This window comes from Euprymna scolopes, chromosome 20 (genome assembly GCF_053919585.1).
Source record: "Euprymna scolopes isolate OS-2025 chromosome 20, ASM5391958v1, whole genome shotgun sequence".
NCBI classification, from domain to species: Eukaryota; Metazoa; Mollusca; class Cephalopoda; order Sepiida; family Sepiolidae; genus Euprymna; species Euprymna scolopes.
Genome location: NC_136501.1, coordinates 18,286,303 through 18,308,353, shown reverse-complemented (window position 1 = coordinate 18,308,353; position 22,051 = coordinate 18,286,303). Strand labels below are relative to the sequence as shown.

Here is a 22,051-nt window from a genome sequence, read left to right as displayed (position 1 = left end):
CATGGCCGGAAGTCTGTGGAAACAGCTCCCAGACCTGGTTACCCCACTTCTGCCATTGATGAGGTATCTGTCCGTCAAGTTGAGGCTGCCATTTTGGAAGATTGGCGCATTACTATTTGCCAAATAGCCCAAGATGTCAAGATTAGTACAGGGTCTGTGGAAACAATCATTCATGACTATTTTTTGCATATGCATAAGGTGTCTGCCAGATGGATTCCCAGGTTGCTCACACCATTCCAGAAGCGAGAACACGTCGAGTGCTCGAGGATGAATTTGGAGATGTGCCAAGAAGGAGTCAAAGTTTTTCAAAACACTGATTACACAGGATGAAACATGGGTCCATCACTATGATCCAGAGACCAAAGCCCAGTCAATGCAGTGGAAGCACTTGGACTCACCACCTCCAAAGAAGGCAAGGATGCAGCCTTCCGCTGGCAAGGTCATGCTAACAGTATTCTGGGACCAGGATGGAGTAGTGATGACAGATTTTCTGGCAAAGGGTACCACAATTACAGGAGCGTATTATGCTTCACTTTTGAGGAAATTAAGGGGAGCTATCAAAATCAAGAGGCGGGGCAAGATCAGCAAAGGTACCCTCCTCCTGCAGGACAACGATCCAGTCCACAACTCGCATGTCGCCAGATCAAAAGCACGGGCGTGTGGTTATGAAATACTCCCCCATCCTCACTACTCTCCTGACCTTGCACCCTCTGACTTTCACTTCTTCTCAGCTATGAAGTTGTGTTTGAAAGGAAAGCATTTCCCAGATGATGCAGTCTTGATTTCTGAAGTCACGTCGTGGTTGGAGAACCAACCTGGGGTGTTCTAGAAAAACAGTCTCTAGAGCTGCATCAAACGATGGGAGAAATGCATAACTCTGAGTGGTTCCTATGTAAAGACTAATAACTATGCCAAGTTTTGTTGCTTTACTGCTATGGGAAGTGGGTCAGGGGCATTACTTATTGAACGCCCCCTCGTAGCACGAGTTGTGGTGTTAAATCATGTTATTTTAAGAAATATTAAAATTAAAGTTTTTAACTAATTATAAAAAAATTTGGAAAATGGTAAATAAAGTATGTTGTATATTAAGGAATAAGAAGAGGAGGGGAGTCTCATATGGACGTAAATCTGGCTCTGCATCTAAGCCAATACAATCTGGGGCTAAATTACATTGACTACAATTTTTTATCCTAGGCAACACAGTGTTTAAACATGTGCTCTATCTATTGCATTGAGCACTTTTTCCATAAGATATATCACTTACCAAATGTAATACTGTATTATTAATATTATTATTATGGCTCCTGGACAATGCCAAGTATTTTTTCTTGTATACAACATTATAAAAAAAGACTATAAAGGGAAATAATCTGGCCTTGCATTATCTTATGAGGTAGTATAGGTGTTAAAACCTGTTGTATATTACTTAGAGAAGAGACAAGTAAGTAAGTAAGTAACCTGATTTGTTGTGAGTAACAACGGTAACCATTACAGAAAAACAACTAAGTGGTATTGGATTGTAGAACACAAGTGACAACAATTTATACCCAACATTCACCCTCAGCAACACTTTATAAAATAAAAATATATAAAATTATTAAAATAACCCCTCCTCCTCAATCTGGTGTAATTTTCTTTTGGAGGAAAAAAAAAATATGTCACTCAATTCTCTGTTTTTGTTTGCTGTTGTGCATAGAGTCTTAAAATGACCGACAGCTGTCGTGAGAGTCCAGTCACTTCTGTTTTGAGCAGACTGGGTGTTAATTGTTGCTCGATATAGTCATGCAAGACTTTGTTCATCGGTAAATAACAATGGTCATCTAACGTCCTTCGTTCAGTGATAGAACATAACGGCCAGCTGAAGAGTAACATTGTAATCAAGTGGACATCATGTACAATTTGGGTCGTCGGCTTTCGTGTGTCATCAAAAGTTGACAGCTTTCGACATGTCTGGCATAAGGATTTGGCCATTTGCTTTTCGGCTGAAAATAGTAAAAAAAAAAACTATGTCCACAATCTTTAAAAAAAAGTTAGGTGCTTATTTATGTTGGTGATCTACTAAAAGAATTCCTAAAATCACAAAAAATGATCCAATAGAAAAATAATTTATCAAATTATCAAGTTTTATCGTGTGTGGAAGAGTTGTGCGACCAATTCAGTATGACAAACTGACTTATCTCCCTTGACTTAAGTATCCGCCATTTTTAAACAGAATGTAATCGTGAATATAGGATGAGTTTTTATTACAAATACAAGTGGCACATTTTCTACTGGATCAGTTTTCATAATTTTTGGAATTTATACTAATTTAGCCATGACACGGAATAACGTTTTCACTTGGTTTAAAAAAAAAAAAAATCACCAATGTAAATAAGCACCAAAATTTAAAATAAGGTTTCAATTACAAAGGCATTTAAAATTTAGAATAAAAAAATATTAATAAACAGAAATTTGCTAATTTTTTGAAAAGGTTTGGGTATCAAACTCGTCCCTATTTATTTGTCTCCCCATGATGAGGTAAGTTTTAATGTGAGGAAAATTCAACTCCTCAGAAAGGGGCACTCTAGATTGGGACAAAATTAGAAGAAGGTGGAAGGAAATGAAGGAAAATCTGGATTTAATAAATGTTTAACATGAGAAAGATCAGTAGAAATGCATAGTTGACAGAACAAGAATAATTTACCCTCATAGATTAAATAAAGTGTTCAGTTTCAAATTCCATATAGATTCCAGAGTTCAACATAAAAATTCTGAATAATCCACGTTTTTAATCATTATCTTAAAGATTCAAAAAACAAAAGAAATATGTTTAGGATTTTTTTTATTGAATAAAAATGTTGGAAATTACGAACAAAATTTAAATAAGTTTAATATAAAATGTAAAAAGGAAAAAACTGTATCGTTCCTTGCAAGAATAACCTTTTCTGAAAAGAATTGAATTTGTTTTAAAAGATCTTTTTGAAAAAACTGAATGTGCAGAATCAAACGTCCATGTTATTATAATGTTACATTGCGGGGGGGGGGGGGGTCTATATATGACTGTATATAAATGGAGGCATCTATATGACCGTGTGTATACAGCACTAGAAGGAATATATTGTATTGTAGGGGGTTCTGTATGACATGGACGGATGTATATATTACATACGTATGTCTGACTTGTGTAATGTCTACTGGTATAAACATTTTAACAACAGACATGTAACAAAAGGGACAAATAACAGTTCTTTGGGGTTGTAATATCATAGCTGTATGGTGAGCACATATATGTTTGTCTTATATATATATATATATATATATATATATATATATATATATATATATATATATATATATATATATGGGTGTATATATATAACAGATGTGTGTTCTATAATTTTAACTTAGGAGTGTTAACGTTCTGATATGTGATTTGTCTGCTGTATGCTCTACTGGGTGTTGATGTGTGTATATATGAATTAAAATTTTACAGGAATTGTTGTCGGTTTGAACAGCAGCGGAAACATGCCTCAAATCTTCCTTCCATGCATCCTGAAATTAAAGGTGCTTCTCTCCGAAAGTGAAAATGCTCAAACAGGGATTATATTTTAATATATAATCATTTATTCTTTGCTGGGTTCTTTTCCAGAGTTGGCATGCTTTATATAAGATTTAATTTTTCTAAGTCACCCCCTTCTTATTTCTATAAGTGTCCCGTCATAAAAACCCCATCCCTCTCTAATGCGTTGAGTATCGAAACTGATCTCCCATGTCTGCATCTCAAAAACTATATTTTTATTACGTCACCACCACACGTAGCCTAAAGATCTTTATTGGGTATTTTGTCACATATTTTTGCTTATTTTATAGTTAGCCTAAATTCCATCTATATACGGCATAATCATGTTTGACACACCAGTTCCCATCAGATCACCGAAGTTAAGCAATAATGAGCCTGGCCAGTACCGGATGGGTAACCATTTGTGACTTCCAGGTGCTGTATGTGCTCTCCGCTTATCTCGGAATTGTTTCCAGTCGTCCTGGACTTCTCCTTACCACTGGACTCAAGCAGTGCCGATTCAGGAGAGGTGTGGTTGGAGATTGCGCAACCCTTGCCACACAATTACATGCGCAGCTGCGCCTACAGGAGGTATCGTTTGTCTTTCAAATCTGAACGGAGGCATCAAAATTCCATCTGTCAAATTAACATCGACGTAACATTCCTGACAGCGATTAAAGATAAATATTTCAACTTAACATAACTTTTCACATCCATAAAATATTTATATCCAGCAATTATACTTTTACTAATCATAATAATCGACTATTATAATTTCATCAAAATAATCGACCATTTTAATAGTTTCTGGTGTTTTCCGGTAGAATAACAACATAACAATAACAAAATTAAACAAATTTCTTTTCAGACAGTTTCTATAAATGAAATTCTATAAAATCTGTCTACTATTATATAAACGAACTTTGTATGTGTGTGTATCTATGAAGTCATTCCAACTTGCCTGTTTCCCACCTGACTACAACTTGGATGCCTTCAAGTTCAACATAAACAAATTCCTGATGAACCACCCCCTTAAGTAAGACACTTTATCAAATCTCCAATACTAACGATTACTACGACACTATCCCATTGATTACTGTACACATAATAATCCTTATGCCCGAGTGGCTTCCAGGCCTTGATAAGTGGTGACACCCCCATGTAAAAAAAAAAAGGAAAAAACGTAAAGTATTACGGTTCATTTGTTCTCCTATAACAAAAACAAAAGCATTCCTAGATGGTGTTTCTGTTGAAAGCAAATTTTTACTCACCATCCTTTTTTAGTTTCATAATGTCTCTGATAAGAAGGAATAATTTAGTAGCCTCCAATTCCTGCAACAATTTTTGCATGGCACAACCATATTCCTTGTATTCTTCCACCAAATCACAAGGGCAATCCTCTTTTAAAATGTGAAATTCCAGAAGTTTATGCTGCGAACTTAGTTCTGCGGTGAATGATAGCAACTTTTGGACTGCGTTGATAATGGTGACTTCAGTCGGTTGCTCATGTTCGATTTTCTCCCACAAGAAATTCTGCCATTTTTTCAAAAATAACAAAATGTCTGTCGGTAATTGTGAATGAAGCATTAAGGTGAGAGCTGATGAAATTCGGAACAAAAGGAGCGGACTAGAATTTTCTTTGCGACGCAACATTATATAACCTCGAGGCAAACCTAAATAACAAAAAATCAAAAAGAAAAAGAACTATAAAGGAAAAAATAAATTTAAAAGAAACATTTTTTATCAATACTTTAAGCATGAATAATTTATAACTCTAAATGTGAAAGTTGAACCTTTACAACTTTAACCCAACCACCATTGTGATCGTACTACAATAACACAACACAAGATAATAAGGACCCTGGCCGGTTTCACTAAGAAAAGAACAGATTTTGGGTGACATCGCTTTAACCTTCACTTTGGTACATATGAGCGGTTTTTGCAAGCAAGAGTGCGTTTTTTTATATATTTACACAGCTGTAATTAATCTTTGGATTGGTATATTATTTAAAAAAATAAATACATAAAAATAAATAAATAATAATATTTTTTAATAAAATTATTTAAACCAAAATTTGGATTAATATTTTTACCATATTTTGAATGAATATCACATTTAAAATTGTCGCCAGCAAGTAATATATTTACAAAGCAAAACGGCAAGTAATATATTTATATATTTACAAAACAAAACGGCAAGTAATATCTCTTCTCTATATAAATAAAATGACTCATTTTTTCCCCTCCGAGTTTGACTTTAATAGGATTGAAAATCTAGACATTTTATGCAGATGTACTATGCACAAACTGCATCACAATATCTGCAGCGTGTTATAGGCATATTATCTATCCACTACGTCACTGATCGGAGCTTCCTATATTTTATCTGCTGAGAGTTCACTACCAAAACTGGTTACGATCAATGGAAGTAGTAAAGTTTTCTCTCTCTAATAAATTCATACTTCCACCATCACCCATTTATACCGTCCATGACCGTTCACAGGAGACAATTACGGACGAACACCGGATAAGGTTTTCATAAAAACTGGATTGCAATTTACGTGAAACGCACCACGCTTACTTATATGTTGATTAAAAATAAAAAATAAAACATAAGAAAAAAATTTACATTTTCTTTCATTGAAATACAAATTATAATACTTCAATTCCGTTTTATTTCGCATCCTTTGGCATTCATAACATCATTTCTTAAAAATAAAAAATAAAACAAAACAAAAAAACTTTTACATTTTCTTTCATTAAAATAAAATTTATAATACTTCAATTCCGTTTTATTTCGTGTCCTTCATTGATTATAACATCGTTTCTTTTAATTTTTCGATTGTATTTTTTTAGGTTTGACATGTACCTTTTATCTGTTTTGTGTTCTCCCAAACTTCCCATTGCTCAAATTTATTTCTTCTCTCTTTCCGTGTTTCCTCTTTTCTCGGCAAGTTTAACACCGTTTCTTTTTATTTTTATTTATTTCTTCTTTTTTTACTTTCCTCAGTTTCTGTTTTCAGGCTCTTTCCTTTTTGTTGGTTTTTTCTTCTCTCTTTCCGTTTTTCCTCTTCCTTCGGCAACTTTAACATCGTTTCTTTCTTTTTTAATTTTTCTTCCGTTTCTTTGCTCTTTGTTCGATGTCTTTTCAATCTCTTTTCTTTTTTGGTTTTTTATAAACATATCATAAATCATTTCAGTTACATTTCCCTTTGTTCAATGCCTTTCTCTCTATTTTCATTGTTTATTTCTTTTTTTTATCTTTTTCTTTTTTTCAGTATTTTCGGCACTAGGAACCCATTTGTTTTTGTCCCATTCTTCTTCCTTTTTCTTCTTCTTTTTTGCGGTTGGAAACGTCTGTTTCATGTTCGTATATAACAAAATATAAAATCGAGCCACAGCAACACGTGCCAGGGTACAGCTAGTATTTATATATTTACAAAACAAAACAAAAAATAATAATAACAACCAGCATAATGATTGAAAATTTAGAACCTTTTAAAGTTTTCAAGGGCAGAAACAAATATGAAATAACTGAAAGTTTGCAAATGTTTTGCAGATTTTCGTAACCAAGATTGATTTTTTTTTTTCATGTAGAGTCATTTTTTTATCTGTGTGTGTTTTCAATACAAATCCATATTTATTTGTTTTTTATTATTTTTTAAGATTAATTAAAGTTGTGTAAATATATAAAAATAAAAAACACTTTTAGTCGCAAAAACTGCTCACCCGAAATCTGTTATTTTTTAAGTGAAGCTGGCCAAGGTCCTTATTCCCTGCTTGGTCCAAGATAAGTACTTTTTGTAATTCAGTTAAGCTCTGGTGTGCGTGTGCATAAAAGGAAAAACCCTAAGCGTTGTCCATTGATAGCTGCAACTGTTGCAAAAATCATTGGCCTCTCTATTCAGTCTTTGGTTCCAATCATCTTCCACATCTTGATTAATAATTTTATTTCAGCTTCTTTTTCTGTACATCGGTGAACAACTTCCTGTACCTATGTTTTTTTTTTGTTGATTTTTTTGCACATTCACCCCTACGAGGGGCATGCAATAAGTAATACTCCTGACCCACTTCCCATAGCAGTAGAGCAACGAAACTTGGCACAGTCATTAGTCTTTCTCTACATAAGAACCACCCAGAGTTATGCATTTCTCCCATCGTTTGATGCAGCTCTGGAGACCGTTTTTCTAGAACACTCCAGGTTGGTCCTCCAACCACGACGTGACTTCAGAAATCAAGGCTGCATCATCTGGGAAATGCTTTCCTTTCAAAAACAACTTCATAGCTGGGAAAAGATGAAAGTCAGAGGGTGCAAGGTCAGGAGAGTAGGGAGGATGGAGAAGGATTTCATAACCACACGCCCGTGCTTCTGATCTGGCAACATGCGAGTTGTGGACCGGAGCATTGTCCTGCAGGAGGAGGGTACCTTTGCTGATCTTGCTCCGCCTCTTGATTTTGATAGCTTCCCTTAATTTCCTCAAAAGTGAAGCATAATAGGCTTCTGTAATTGTGGTACCCTTTGCCAGGAAATCTGTCATCACTACTCCGTCATGGTTCCAGAAGACTGTGAGCATGACCTTGCCAGTGGAGTGCTACACCCTTGTCTTCTTTGGAGGTGGTGAGTCCAAGTGCTTCCACTGCATTGACTGGGCTTTGGTCTCTGGATCATAGTGATGGACCCAGGTTTCATCCTGTGTAATCAGTCTTTTGAAAAACTTTGACTCCTTCTTGACACATCTCCAAATTCATCTTCGAGCACTCGACGCGTTCTCGCTTCTGGAATGGTGTGAGCAACCTGGGAATCCATCTGGCAGACACCTTATGCATGTACAAATGGTCATGAATGATAGTTTCCACAGACCCTGTACTAATCTTGACATCTTGGGCTATTTGGTGAATAGTAATGCGCCGATGTTCCAAAATGGCAGCCTCAACTTGACGGACAGATGCCTCATCAATGGCAGAAGGTGGGGGGGGGCAACTAGGTCTGGGAGCTGTTTCCACAGACTTCCGGCCATGTTTCAATTTGTCTTTTTTGGGGGGTGGTTTTCTGGTTTGATTGTGATATTTGTTAGGGTCGTCATTTTATTTCATTTTTGTTTAATTTCAGGTTGAGGAGAGAGTGTTGAGCAAAGTGGGCCAGTTTTGATGCCAAGTATACACACACAGTGGTCCATTAGCCGAGTCCTGCCTAGAAAGTTGTGGCCTTGTGAAAGCCCACCATATAATATCGGGATAGTTGTAGTGCCATATCACACATGGAAAGGAACCCTGCTGCCACCAGAGATAGCAGCAGGGTCCCTTTCCATGTGTGATATGGCACTACAACTATCCCGATATTATATAACTGATGATAGAGCAGCCGCTCTAAGCGCTACCAAAGAGTTAGGGCCCCTGTACTTTCAGTTGAAAACAGCAGGCAGACAAATCTACGGGTCCATCACACCAAGAGAGTTAATCATGAGCCTCGTTTCTACACCAGGTATGGATGAAAATATTAAGTATCTTACTTAGTGTAGTTTGCTTGAAACATTGCATATACTGTATAAAGTATTATTATTGGAGGCTATGACAAGTTGTGTCAGTTGATGAAGATAATAAACAGGGTGGGGCAAAATTATCTGACACATTTGTAGGTTTAATACAAGTGTATAATATACTCTGATGAACTCCTAGCACTTGTGCCCCCTTGAAATACATACTCCCCAATAACCCAACAAGCATCAAAATACTACCTCTTTACTGTTGAGATCCTTTGATGCCAGAAAGATTTTACTTTAATAGTTTCTTCTTTCAAAATGCTAAACTTTGGAATTCCCTCCCTGTTTCGTTCATTGTACTCACTTTCAGAAGTTTAAATGTAAACAGACAACTCCCCACAATCTCCTTTTAGACATGATTCCAAATAGTAGCTCCTTATGTTCTAAGTTGCAATAAACCTTGTTTGCAATAAAAAAGAGCACACCGTCTGGCATTGTCCAGTCATAACATATGCTTAAATATGATATTTTAATTTATGCAGATTTTATATTTATTATCATAGAGCCAATACTCTATTGATTATTATATTGTACCCAATATATATAGCAGTAACTTCAAAGGTTAAAAAAATATATGATTTGGGTGCTATCAGCTAGAATCAAAACCAAAACATTTAATTCTTCAGTGTTATTCGCTATCATCTGAACTAAAGACAGATGGACATCAAAATGTTTTTAATTTATGCTGTTTAATGTATCACTTTAAGTCGACTTATGTCTGCTAAGTTCTGATTTTTCTATTTTGACTCCTTAGCAGCTATTTTTGCTGGCTAAAAAATAAATTGAATTTATTCCACAGGTCTAAATACCCTATATATCAAGTTTCAAATTAACGAAAATGTGTGTGCAAAGTCACATTTGTATACCAAAAATTGATTGACAGAGGAACCTCTATAGTAAAAGGATGGGTTTTGCTGTTTCTTGAGTTAGGGATATTTACATGAAGGGGGCACAAATGCTACGAATTCGTCAGATCACATCCCATTTAATTACTTGTAAAACAGGCGCAGGGATACACCATTGCAGTGATGGGACAGTAGTTGGAGCTTGGTTGATAGTGTGGGAGCTCTTAGATTGGAGACTCTTTTTTGGACCATGTCAAAGAGTGAGAGACTAGTGGTAGATGCACCAACCCAGATGTGGCAACAATATTCCATGCATGGGCGAATGGTGGCTTTGTAGAGATACAAAATACTCTCAAATGTGAGTAATTTTAGCACGGTAGAGAGAATCCACCTTGTTTGCAGCAACCTTGGCAATGTCTTCACTGTATTTGTTCCAACTCCTGTTGCCTGTGAATGTTAAGCTCAGTAGTTTGAATGAAGAGCTCTCAGATAGCGTATTATTAGTAGTGGTTAAGAAGTTGTCTAGTAATTGTTAATTTTTTTATCAAATTCTACAAATGTGTCGTCAGATTATTTTGTTCCATCATCATCATCATCATCATCATCATCATCACCATCACCACCAGCATCATCATCATCATCATCATCATCATCATCATCATCAGTTTAATGTCAGTTTCAAATGCTGGCATGTGTTGAACAACTTTAAAAAGATTGACTTCCAACCTAAACTATCTCTGAAAAGGTCTTTATTTTTCCCATTTCTATCACTTTATCCCATTCTGGATCTGCTATCTCAAATAATCTACATCTACTAACCCAATAAATAAGTCTTACCCATTTTTTTAACATGACCATGCCATCAAAGTCTGCATCTTCATATACTGTCCAGATTTAATCTTCCTCTAAGTTCGTTAGAACTAAGCCTACCTTTAAGATTTACATTACACATCCATTATATCATTTCTCTCCATGCAACACATGTCCTCAACCCTCAATAGCTAATTTTCACTTCCATACCTTGTTACACTTTTATCAAATGTGACAGTTTCGTTAATGTGAAATCGCATATGTCCGTTCTCACTCATGAATGAACAAGACACCAACAGAAACGGATGCATGGATGCTGGTCTTTCATTTCTCAGCATCATCGTATCTTTTCATCTTTGTCGCATTTCATGTGTCGCTGTGATCATCTTTTTAACTTATACAATAAACTTCCCATTGATGAGTGACACAAAGAGACTGTCGTGTTTTCAAGGTTTTATTTGGAGAGAGAATTTACTTATGGAGAGATAGACGACCTAGATAAAATTAAACTTGGGAATTGAAAGACAAAGGTGGGCACAGGCATCGTAAATTCAGCTTAGTTTGTTACATTCGTGAATTGTCTCATCTGTACCGCTTCCCAAGAGAGACTGATTTGAAAAGCCCTCATTTCTCTCACCTGAAAACGTGACTCATGTCATCCTCATATCATTTGATAATGTTTTGTCTAGAAAGCTTGATCCGCTTCCTCATAGCATCTATTTCTGGGTATAATTCTATTTGCCTCGGTTATCCTGACATGCTACTAATGTGACCCTTATCAAAATTCACACTCGCTAACTTAATCATTACTTACGCAGTCACAAATATATAACATCAACACATTGTATACATATACCTGATAGATTTTTCTCTTGGTCGACAGTTATTAAATCTTTCCTTCTTTATTTTATTTCAATTTCAACCAGGAAATAAAAAAAAAAACAAATAGAATCATATACCAACCTGTATCCTTGTCAAGGGCATTCATCGCTTCTAAAAGATGAGGTAGTTTCACCCAATGAGGTGGGTATTTAAAACGAGCTGTGTCCATGATGAGGACCAAATCCTGACCTGGATGATAACCAGCAATCGGCGAGAAATGTCCATCTCCGGTTTGATCAAGGATTTTCCGAGAGTAAGTGGCGACGAGAAATACATCATCTTGCTGCGTGTATGTTTTAATAACCTGAAAGAAAAGGTAACGTTCATTTGTGAAAAAGCTGATTTTTCAAATTGAGAATGATAAAATTCAATTACAATAATATCAACTGAAGTGGCATTGTAATAAAACCACGTGACCTCTGTTGGACAACAATTGCCAATCCCAATTTTGTGTGCCCTGGATTATTCCTTCATTTTCTTTTCTGGCCATGTCGTCGTCTCTCACATTAGCGGCTCTCGAGGGGGCAAGCACAGGTTCACAAGCATAAAAAAATAAAATAAAGGCTGCTGCAAAGAAGGTCGGCTCCCTCTATTGAACTAGAAGATACCTGAGTGTACTGTACCTTTACAAGGTCACCATTCACCTATGCATGGAGTGTTGTTGCCACATCTGGGCTGGTGCATCTACCACTAGCCTCTCCCTCTTGGATAGGGCCTAAAAAAGTCTTCAGTCTAATAGGTCCCACTTTGTCAATTAAGCTCCAGCCCCTGTCCCATCGCCACAGTATTGCATCTCTGTGCCTGTTTTACAAATATTTTAATGCAATGTGCTCTGATGAACTCATTGCACTTGTGCCCCCTCAACGTACATATTCCCGACAAAACAGCTTAGCAACAAAATCTCACTCCTTCACTGTTGAAGTCCCTAAATGCTAGAAAGTTTTCAACTCTAATAGTTTCTTCCCTTGAACAGCTAGACTTTGGAATTCCCTTCCTGCTACCTGCTTCCCTGACTATACTGATATGCAGAAGTTTAAATGTAATGTAAACCAACATCTTGTTAATCTTTCCTAGGCATGGTCTCAAATAGTAGCCGCTTACGTCCAAGTGATGATATGCCTTGTTAGGAGTGGACGTAATTAAAAAAAAAACTAAAAAGAAAAACATGGTCTCCGACACATTCTATAAATATTAGTTGCACTCTGGGTGTATGTGTGTGACATTATCGACTCTCTCCACGCTAATGTTCACATCTACGTTCTGTCACATCTACGTTCTGTTACAGTCAAGCTCGTCAATTGATGCCAGCTTATCTCAACCCTCTAAAGTTATCCTGACTTTGTCCAATCCACAATCTGGCTTCCACTGTGTCCGACTTAAAAATGTTATCGACAACCTGACACTGTCCGCAACTCTAACTCCCGTTGACTGTTACAAACCACGTCAGCCGGCTTGCTTTCAAAAGTCTAGGAGGAGAAGACTCTCGTGCTTGTCGAGCATACATTTCAAATCACGTCTTTTCCTTTTTCTTCTCTTCCTTCTAATCTTAATACCTACATATGCATTTCATTCGGTGATGTCACACTCATGGCACACCTGGCATGTGTCCTGGTTTTGTTACTTAATGGCAGAGTCAGGTTAATTTACACCTACTTACTGCTATATATGTACATATTTATTATAAATTATAAATAATTATTTTTATATACCTACAGACACTAGTGTTTCATACTTTCCCAATCATCAGTGCAGGAAGTGATGATTACTGCTAGTCAAAGGATTTGAACTATGTCGAACTCCATTACCAAAGAACATTACCCGTGGACCACCATTAACCACCACAATAATCAATGAAAATTTAATATTTATAAAGCCAAATACAAGTATAATGTTATTAATATTTATTTTTAAAACAGTAATCTACATACATGCATTTTTCGGGGCCCTACCCCTCTTCAGCGTAGCTTGACTATTATTAGGACTTGGACCCTGGACCTTATGTATTTCAGTCCAGCGTCTTATCCATTACGCTATGATGCCATAGACGATTTACTGTTTAGTTTTTATCGTTTTTATATTTACGTAGTTTTTTTGTTGTTGATCTTTTTTAAACGATATTGAGGTTAGCGTCTTCCCCTTGAAGATTGGATGTTTTTTTAGAAATTGCCCATTTTTTATTTTGGACGTAAACAAATAATATTTTTATTTATTTATTTATTTTTAAAACAGTAAATAAACAAATAAATAAATAAAAATATTATTTGTTTACGTCCAAAATAAAAAATGGGCAATTTCTAAAAAAAACAACATCCGATCTTCAAGGTGAAGATGATAATAACAACAAAAAAACTATATATATATATATATATATATATATATATATATATATATATATATATATATATATATATATATATATATATATATAGTTTTTTTGTTGTTGATCTTTATTATATGTTGTTGATATATATATGTGTGTGCATATATATATATATATATATATATATATATATATATATATATATTCCTATCATACACTTTATATAACAAAATCAGCTAGACACTACACACATGTATGTAAATTAAAATGCAAATATTGTGACCATAAGCATGCATCAAAGAGAAGTGTCTAGCATGGTGAAGAAAAATCATTACCAAGCCATGTATTTTATTTTAATTTATACTTACTTTTAGTTATTATTCATTGACAGAAAAGATAGACTGACTGCATGAATGAGGATTTGAAGAGCACCAGCCTCAAACCTGAACAAACAAGAATGGTGGCAAATGAACATTTGATTCGGTCGACATGGCAGAATTTCCAACGCCCGGACACAGAGAAGAAAGTGAAGAAAAACTAACACGTAAATAAATATTTTATTGTCATGCCTCTACCCCTTGGGGCAACACCAGGTAGTCGTGCTGGTTTAGAATGAAAGAATCATATAACTTACTTGGCGGAAGTGATCAACAGGCATTTGGACAATCCGTGGTCGCACAACAATTGCCTGGAGTGAATTGCACTCAGCAATGCAGGTGAATTGCTCCACAGTTATGCCTTCAGTCTTGACAGCGGATAAAGGGATGCAGCAGTCGAGCATGTTCTCATGGTACCATCGCCACGGTCGCTTCCAAACAACGCCAGGGTCCACGTCTAATGCTGTGAGCACCATTACCAAACTGGAAAGGCCACAAAACGCTGGTTCGTCTTGAGTGCGAAACTGAGAGGCCAATTTAAAATAACAGTTCATGTGGCCGGAAGCCAAAGCTTCAGCAAATATTAGCTTGCCTTTCTCTGAAGAGAAAGAAATACAACTCGAGGGAAGAACACGTCGGAAGAATTCGCCGTCAGGATTCAACTGCGTTGATTTTAATGGTGATGATCTGAAATGGAAAATGAAATTAATTTAGAACACAACAAGTGGTTTGCGTTTGTCAACATAAGCGATTCCCAGCATCTCGCTCACAAACATAGGTGTGGCTGGATCATATGACATTCAGTTTTTTTTACATATTTTAGATCAGGGGTTCCCAACATTTTGGCAGTCATAATCCCTTATCTAAAATTTGTAAACCTTCTTAGGGCTTACTATCAACAGCTTAATTTTATTTTATTTTCTGTGAAGGATAGGGAAAGAAACATCTAAGAGGATATATTTAGTACCAAATTATTAAAGCATGTTGGTTCAACCTAAATTCATAGAAAGAACATATATTTCTTAAAATAATATAATCATGGGTTTGAAAAATTGTCCAACCCAGCTAGTGAGATGCCGGAATAGCACGCATAATAGCAGGAGAGGTAATTAATTTCTGAAAACTTTCAAAAACTTGGGCCAATTCAGGATGAATGAGTTATTTCCCTTGCGTTTACGTTACGCATTACAAGCAAACATGACAAATTTTTTTTTTTCATTCAATTATGGAAATACTTGTTTTATGTAATACTAGCGAGGGGTACCCGGCGTTGCCCGGGTGTTTTTCGGGGTATGTGAAAAAAACCCGAAGCGTTGACGATGCGCAGTTTGAAAATAGTAAAGTGTTAAAAAACAAGTTCGCGTTTTTGATTGATGTGACGGCGATAGGTATTCAGCAGTAAGCATTTTGTGCGGGACAGTTTTGAATAAATCAGTTTGTTTGTTTTTAAAAACCCGCTCCCTATTTATTAGGAGGAGCGAAATGAAAGCTACAGTCTGATATGACGAAGTCGACATTGAACAAACGTTATTTAGCTCTCTTGAGACAACTGGCTTTTGGCCTGTTATTAGAGTCGAGTTTCGCTTTTTTTTATACCGAAAACCGAATGTAACGCGTGCCGATGCGGAAAATGTGGAATAATTAACGTTTGAAAGTCAATAAAATTAAATAGACAGGCGAGCTCCGTGGATAACTCTGAGAAATTACAATTTATAGATGATATAAAAAGTTTTAAGATGTTGTGAACCGAGCAAGCGCTTCTCTGAAAGAAGCCTTTCGTGGACATCGAGGAAAAGCGTACATACATACACACATACATTTTCGCTTTTATATATATATAGATAGATTCCAATAATATTTAATTAATTGCGACATTACAATTAAGTAGATGACATTGCTTTTAGTTGAAATTGACATAAAAAGTAAGCAGATATCATTGTTTTCTCATGAAAACTTATTTTTACTGTCAAATTTTGCTATTATAATGAAGAAGAACCATTTTTTTTTTTTACATAGGAGTCATGAAGGCCAGGAGGCCACTCGAGGATAAGAGTTATTGAGTGTACAGTAGACAATGGGATAATATGAATGACTATTTGGGAAGGCTAGGTTCTGTATGGACTACGCTAAGTCATAGAAATTTTCAGGTTGGTATCTGGGGGCATGTTTAATGCACTGGGAAAGATGCATCTCCGAATCAAGACAGAAAGCAACAGGAAACTAACGTCTTTATTTGCCTTCCCGAGATTACCATTGCTCTAAAATTTGGAAAGCTGTGGTCGCCGACGCTGTTAAAACAGCAGGGCTGCTGCTGATGATGATTATTGATTGGACATTAATCTACTAGATTATCACCAAAAAAACTTCAATATTTACAGATTTTTAGTTTGGTTTGGTTTGGTTTGGTTGTTTTTGTTTCACAACATATCAACCTTTTTCAGGTTATTTAATGCCGAATCCAGTTATTTTGAAGAAAAATTTTTAATAAAATTTTTTTTTTTTTTTAAGTCGGTTTCTATTTAACCCATAGTTGGGACCCTAACAGGTACGAATCCAGTTATTTTGAAGAAAAAGTTTTTAATAGAATATTTTTTTTTTCAAGTCGGTTTCTATTTAACCCATAGTTGGGACCCTAACAGGTACTACCACTTCGGGTCAGAGTGGACCTAGGAGCAATGGCAATTAAAGAGTGGCTCCACACTCCCTAAAGCCTGCAAGCTGGGGCCTCACCATTGGATATAGTTTCAGGTTATACCCAGGACCAAAAGATTTTTATAGTTGCTCAGTTTCTAATACAATGTTCTCGTAAATCGATCCCCCATATTAGAACCAGTTGATGTTTGCAGGCCAAACTGCTTAAAACAATAAAAGGGCCAATCTGTCGATTCTGTTCACCTATTCTTTTCAAAAAAAATAAGAAAAAAAAAAGTATATTTCTTTTCTTCGCAAATTTTCATACATTTCTTACGAGTTTCGATGACACAGAAGAATAAGTGACTGAAAATCTGCAGCAATAAATGTGAGATAAAAAATGCACGTTATGCTTAATCATTTTTTTGCATCAAATAACAAATAAATTGTTATTCTTTTGAATTCGTTTTTAGTATTATAAAGTAATGAAAGCGTTCTAGAGTCTAAAGACAATCTTTAAAAAGTTGATTTATAGGGTTTCTCTTGAATGAATATATCACTTAAAATTATCGCCAACAAGTAGTTTTTATAAGACCGATTACAATATGGTAGCCTTCAAGTCCAATGTAAACAAGTTCTTGTTAAGCTGGCCTCTTAAATAACCCCAATTCTTTCCAATCTACACCATTAACGATTACTACACTACCACCTTACATTCATTAACCCGTATCCTCGAGTGGCTTTCAGTCCTTGATAAGTGGTGAGTCCCTTGTTAAAGAAAAAAAAAAGACCTTCATGATCCAATGTATTTCCTATTGTTTTCACTGATCGTCATATTTGTTTTTGATACACGCATTCAATCTTTGCGCGTGTGAAAACAAACATGGCGACTTGATGTCATAAAAACTACATTTTACAGGTAAATCTTTAGTTGGTACTCTAGCGCATTTAGACCTATTACTTTATTAAATAATTTTATTCATAACTTTTTTTTTAAGAAAAAAATAAAATATTTTTTCTTATCTAACACAGTTTTCTACATCACCCAAGTTTTAAAAAAGAAAATAATAATTATCCATTGAATTAAAAAAATTAGAGAAAAAAAAAAGGACCATAAACTTTATGTCTCTCAGTTTTGTATTCTTGTCAACTGGTTCCAATATGGGGGATCGATTTACTAGAACGTTGTATTAGAACAAGGCTCTAGGGACAAACTTATCTTCGGAAAGTGTTCGACTGAGCTTCAATCTATGGTCCCCCCTCGCCAAACTTTCACAAGAAACACTCGTCTAGCTGTAAACACTATCAATAATTCCCCCCACTCTTTATCTGTGCCTAAACCTAAACGTAGAGTCCATGAACAAAGCTTCTTTCTTAGAACTGCACGCCTGTGGAATTGTCTTCCGTTTTCCTGCTTTCCAGCTGACTACAATATGGTTGTCTTCAAGTCTAACGTAAATAAGTTCTTGATGAGCCGTTCCATATATAAGTTATCAAATTTACCAAATTTTCATTACTAATGATTACTATATTGTCCAATTTCTACTGTACACTCTTTAACCCTTATCCTTGAGTGGCCTCTTGGCCTTGATAATGTGGTGATGCCTATGTAAAAAAAAAAAAAAAAAAAGTTGACCTTTGACAACTAAATATTTTCGTTTACTAGCCAAATAAAAAAGTTACTAGCCAAACCCACATGATTTTTAGAATATGACATCTTAGTTCTGGGGCGAGTATGTACATCATAAAGATTTTTTTTTTTTTAATAAGCGTAATTCTAAATATACAACAAATTTTATGTCGATACGTAAAGATTCTAATTTGTTCAGATATTTTTTAAACAGCCTTCGTTAAGAAAAAAAGTATATTGTTCTATTAAACTGTTATTGTTTAAATAATTTAACGTTGTTCGTTTAAAAAAAAAAGTTGAAAAGATATTTTTCACTCAGTAATGAGCTTTGGAAGATTATCAATGAAAGAAATACAATCGCCAAAAGATAAGGGTTTCATTATTTCTAATCGCCACTTTGAAAAATCACTCGCAAATGCTACTGTTTCACTCGCAATGTAGAGCCTTGTAGAAACTGAACACCCCTGAAAATCTCTAAATATTGAATTTTTTGCATTTTGGGGTAATCTGGTGGATCATGACGATTTGCTAATAATCCGTTGAAAAATAAATTGAAAAGAAAAAAAGACGAAAAGAAAAATATATATATATATGGGGGTGGGGGTGTGCATTATTACGGGTTAGGTTTACCTTTTTTTGGTAGATGTTTGTTTGGTTATCTTCAAGTTTCGTCACCCGATATTTAAAAAGGTTTTCAGCCCTCTTGCAGTTCAGATGAACCAAAATATGAAGAAAGCACTGTGACATATTTGGGGCTTCACCGTTGTAAAAATGTAATTTGGTTGGCTTGTAGAAGAATTTTAAAATTAAAATGAAACAATATTGAAACTGGCGTAAAAAAAATTAAAGTGAAACAATATTAGAAAATAGAATATATTTTATTAAATGATTTTTATTAAATACAAATTTTTTTTTTTTATTATTAAATGATTTGGTGCTTATGCATTTTTGATACCGCGCTATTTTTAAATAGTTTTTTTCAGGTTAAATTCAAGTTTCACGATATCTTTTTTATCATTATTAAATTGTTAGGTGGAAGCACAGAATAATTACAAAACACCCTCCCTTCCCCATGTTAAGAATGGCTTTCAAAATAACGTTAGTATTTCAGAATGGTAACAGAAATGCACAAGCACCAATGGTTTTTATTAAATACAGAAACAAACATAATAAGAAATGATATTGTTCTTGAACAAATTATTGATCATTGATCAATAATTTGTTCAAGGCATCCTCATGCATGTTGCATTGTTGCATTTTCGATTTTTCGCTTGTTAATTATTTAATGAGATCTAACTGAATATTTCTAATTTGAAAATAAAGCAAAATAGCTAATCAAATTTCTTTGCTTAAATAAGACTTCTTTCTTTTTTTTTACTTTTTAAAAATTCTTTTACGATCATTAAATTTTTTGGTTATACGCTCCTCCGCTCCGCACTTCTTTGTTTACCTTGGAAGTGACGTCTCACAAATCTTATAATACGGATGGCTACAATTGTAAAAATAATTTGTTTTATTTTTCTTTCATTTGGAGCTCCTTTTTTCTCCCGTTTAACTTTTTTTCTCTCCCATTTCTTATTTGGAGCGGAGAATTTATTTTATTTTCATTTTGAGCTCTTTTTCTGATCCGGCGTTACCTTTTATAGGTACTCCTCCTGCAGTCCTGCACTCCTGCAGTCCTGCACTTTACGACCCGAGCTATTTTTTAACGCTATAATTTAGAAACCTATTATTTAACATGGGGAAGAGAGGGTGTATTGTAACTATTCTGTACTTTCACCTAACAATTCAATTAAAAAAAAAGGTAAATATGAAGAATTACTCCACCCTCGAAAATTCCTTTAAAATTACCACTCTTAAAGGTTTTCGGGGTCGCTGAAAACGAAAATAACGTTTAAAATTACGGCAAACGAGTAGTTTCCAAGATATGAAGAAATGTTAGTTTTAAAAAGTGGGGGATCACTTTTCTATAATAATTTAACGTAAAATGAATGTAAACTTTTTAAAACTAACATTTCTTCATATCTTGGAAACTACTCGTTCGTTTGCCGTAATTTTAAACGTTATTTTCATTTTCAGCGACCCCGAAAATCTTAAGAGTGGTAATTTTAAAGGAATTTTCGAGGGTGGAGTAATTCTTCATATTTACCTTTTTTTTAATTGAATTGTTAGGTGAAAGTACAGAATAGTTACAATACACCCTCTCTTCCCCATGTTAAATAATAGGTTTCTAAATTATAGCGTTAAAAATAGCTCGGGTCGTAAAGTGCAGGCCTGCCTGCACTCCTGCACTGCAGGAGGACTGCAGGAGGAGTACCTATAAAAGATAACGCCGGATCGGAAAAAGAGCTCAAAATGAAAATAAAATAAATTCTCCGCTCAAAATAAGAAATGGGAGAGAAAAAAAAAAAGTTAAACGGGAGAAAAAAAGGAGCTCAAAATGAAAGAAAAATAAAACAAATTATTTTTACAATTGTAGCCATCCGTATTATAAGATTTGTGAGACGTCACTTCCAAGGTAAACAAAGAAGTGCGGAGCGTCAAGATAACCTATTTTTTATAATCATTAAGTAATCAATAATTAAATAATATATATATATATATATATATATATATATATATATATATATATATATATATATATATATATATATATATATATATTATTTAATTATTAAAGAATGTAAAATAAAATAAAAAGAAATAAAAACTTGTTTGATTTTGCGACAGCTTTGGGCAAAATCTTTGCAAATATCAGGTGACAGAACTTAAAGATAACTAATTGTTTTTGATCACTTTTGCGTTTTGCAGTCTAGTGTTAACGATGTACATTGTACACCATAAAATGCCCATTTTTCTTTCTTTCTTCTTTTTTTTAAAATATATTTTCCACTTTAAGTATTTCTAGGAGAAAAAACTGTTTAGCATGGTGCGAATGAAAAAAAAAAAAAAGAAAAGGTGTCGATTCGCAAAATTACACATAAAAAAAATAATAATAAAATTACCGATGAAAACATCTTGTTGGTAAACATTGATAAGACGAAACGAGTTTTTTCATAGAACGGCTGAAAAATGGTTTCGCCGCAGAAGATGAGAAATGGAAAGTTTTCTTCGCGCTTTGTAGTGTATAAAGTTTGAAATTCAATACCATTGGTGAAGCTGAAAACATTGTTGTAAATTCGTGTGTCAACACAATTTAACCTTGGTGTCACGGACATTGAGCCATGTGGTCATGCAATCCACAGCTGATGAAAAATCTACAGACAAGATGAAAAAAAGTGTTTGCAAAGGGCAGATAACTCCAACTAAAAAATCTGCCCTTTAGTTTTCAATTGGCGTTGGAGAATGAAAAGAAGAAGAAAAAAAGCCCCTCATCGCCAAAATAAATGTCAAAATATGAAAACAGTTATATTTTGACATTTAAATTTGTATTCTAAAGTCGAAAATATTTTGAAGCATTTCTGTTACTACGGACAAA

The 22,051-nt window shown here is 34.7% G+C and overlaps 1 protein-coding gene and 1 pseudogene across 1 annotated transcript; one reads left to right on the top strand and one right to left on the bottom strand.

The window, feature by feature from the left end:
- Window positions 1–1,540: 1,540 nt before the first annotated feature.
- On the bottom strand, window positions 1,541–21,870 carry LOC145241343 (uncharacterized). Its single transcript, XM_080104196.1, has 5 exons — window positions 21,579–21,870; window positions 14,570–14,999; window positions 11,697–11,919; window positions 4,810–5,211; window positions 1,541–1,982 (listed from the first exon to the last, which is right to left on the bottom strand). Exons 1-5 carry the CDS (start codon window positions 21,740–21,742, stop codon window positions 1,663–1,665), a joined length of 1,539 nt encoding a protein of 512 aa, XP_079960322.1. The 5' UTR covers window positions 21,743–21,870; the 3' UTR covers window positions 1,541–1,662.
- On the top strand, window positions 3,868–3,985 carry LOC145241901 (5S ribosomal RNA; annotated as a pseudogene).
- Window positions 21,871–22,051: the final 181 nt, after the last annotated feature.

Bases quoted from the DNA above. Each gene is read 5' to 3' on its own strand.
- LOC145241343 (XM_080104196.1), bottom strand. From the start codon at position 21,742: ATGTTTTCAGCTTCACCAATGGTATTGAATTTCAAACTTTATACACTA. The intron at 15,000-21,578 runs GTAATTTTATTA...TTTCCATTTCAG, and splicing joins CCAACAAGATGTTTTCATCG to ATCATCACCATTAAAATCAA. The intron at 11,920-14,569 runs GTAAGTTATATG...CTTTTCTTTCAG, and splicing joins CTGTTGATCACTTCCGCCAA to GTTATTAAAACATACACGCA.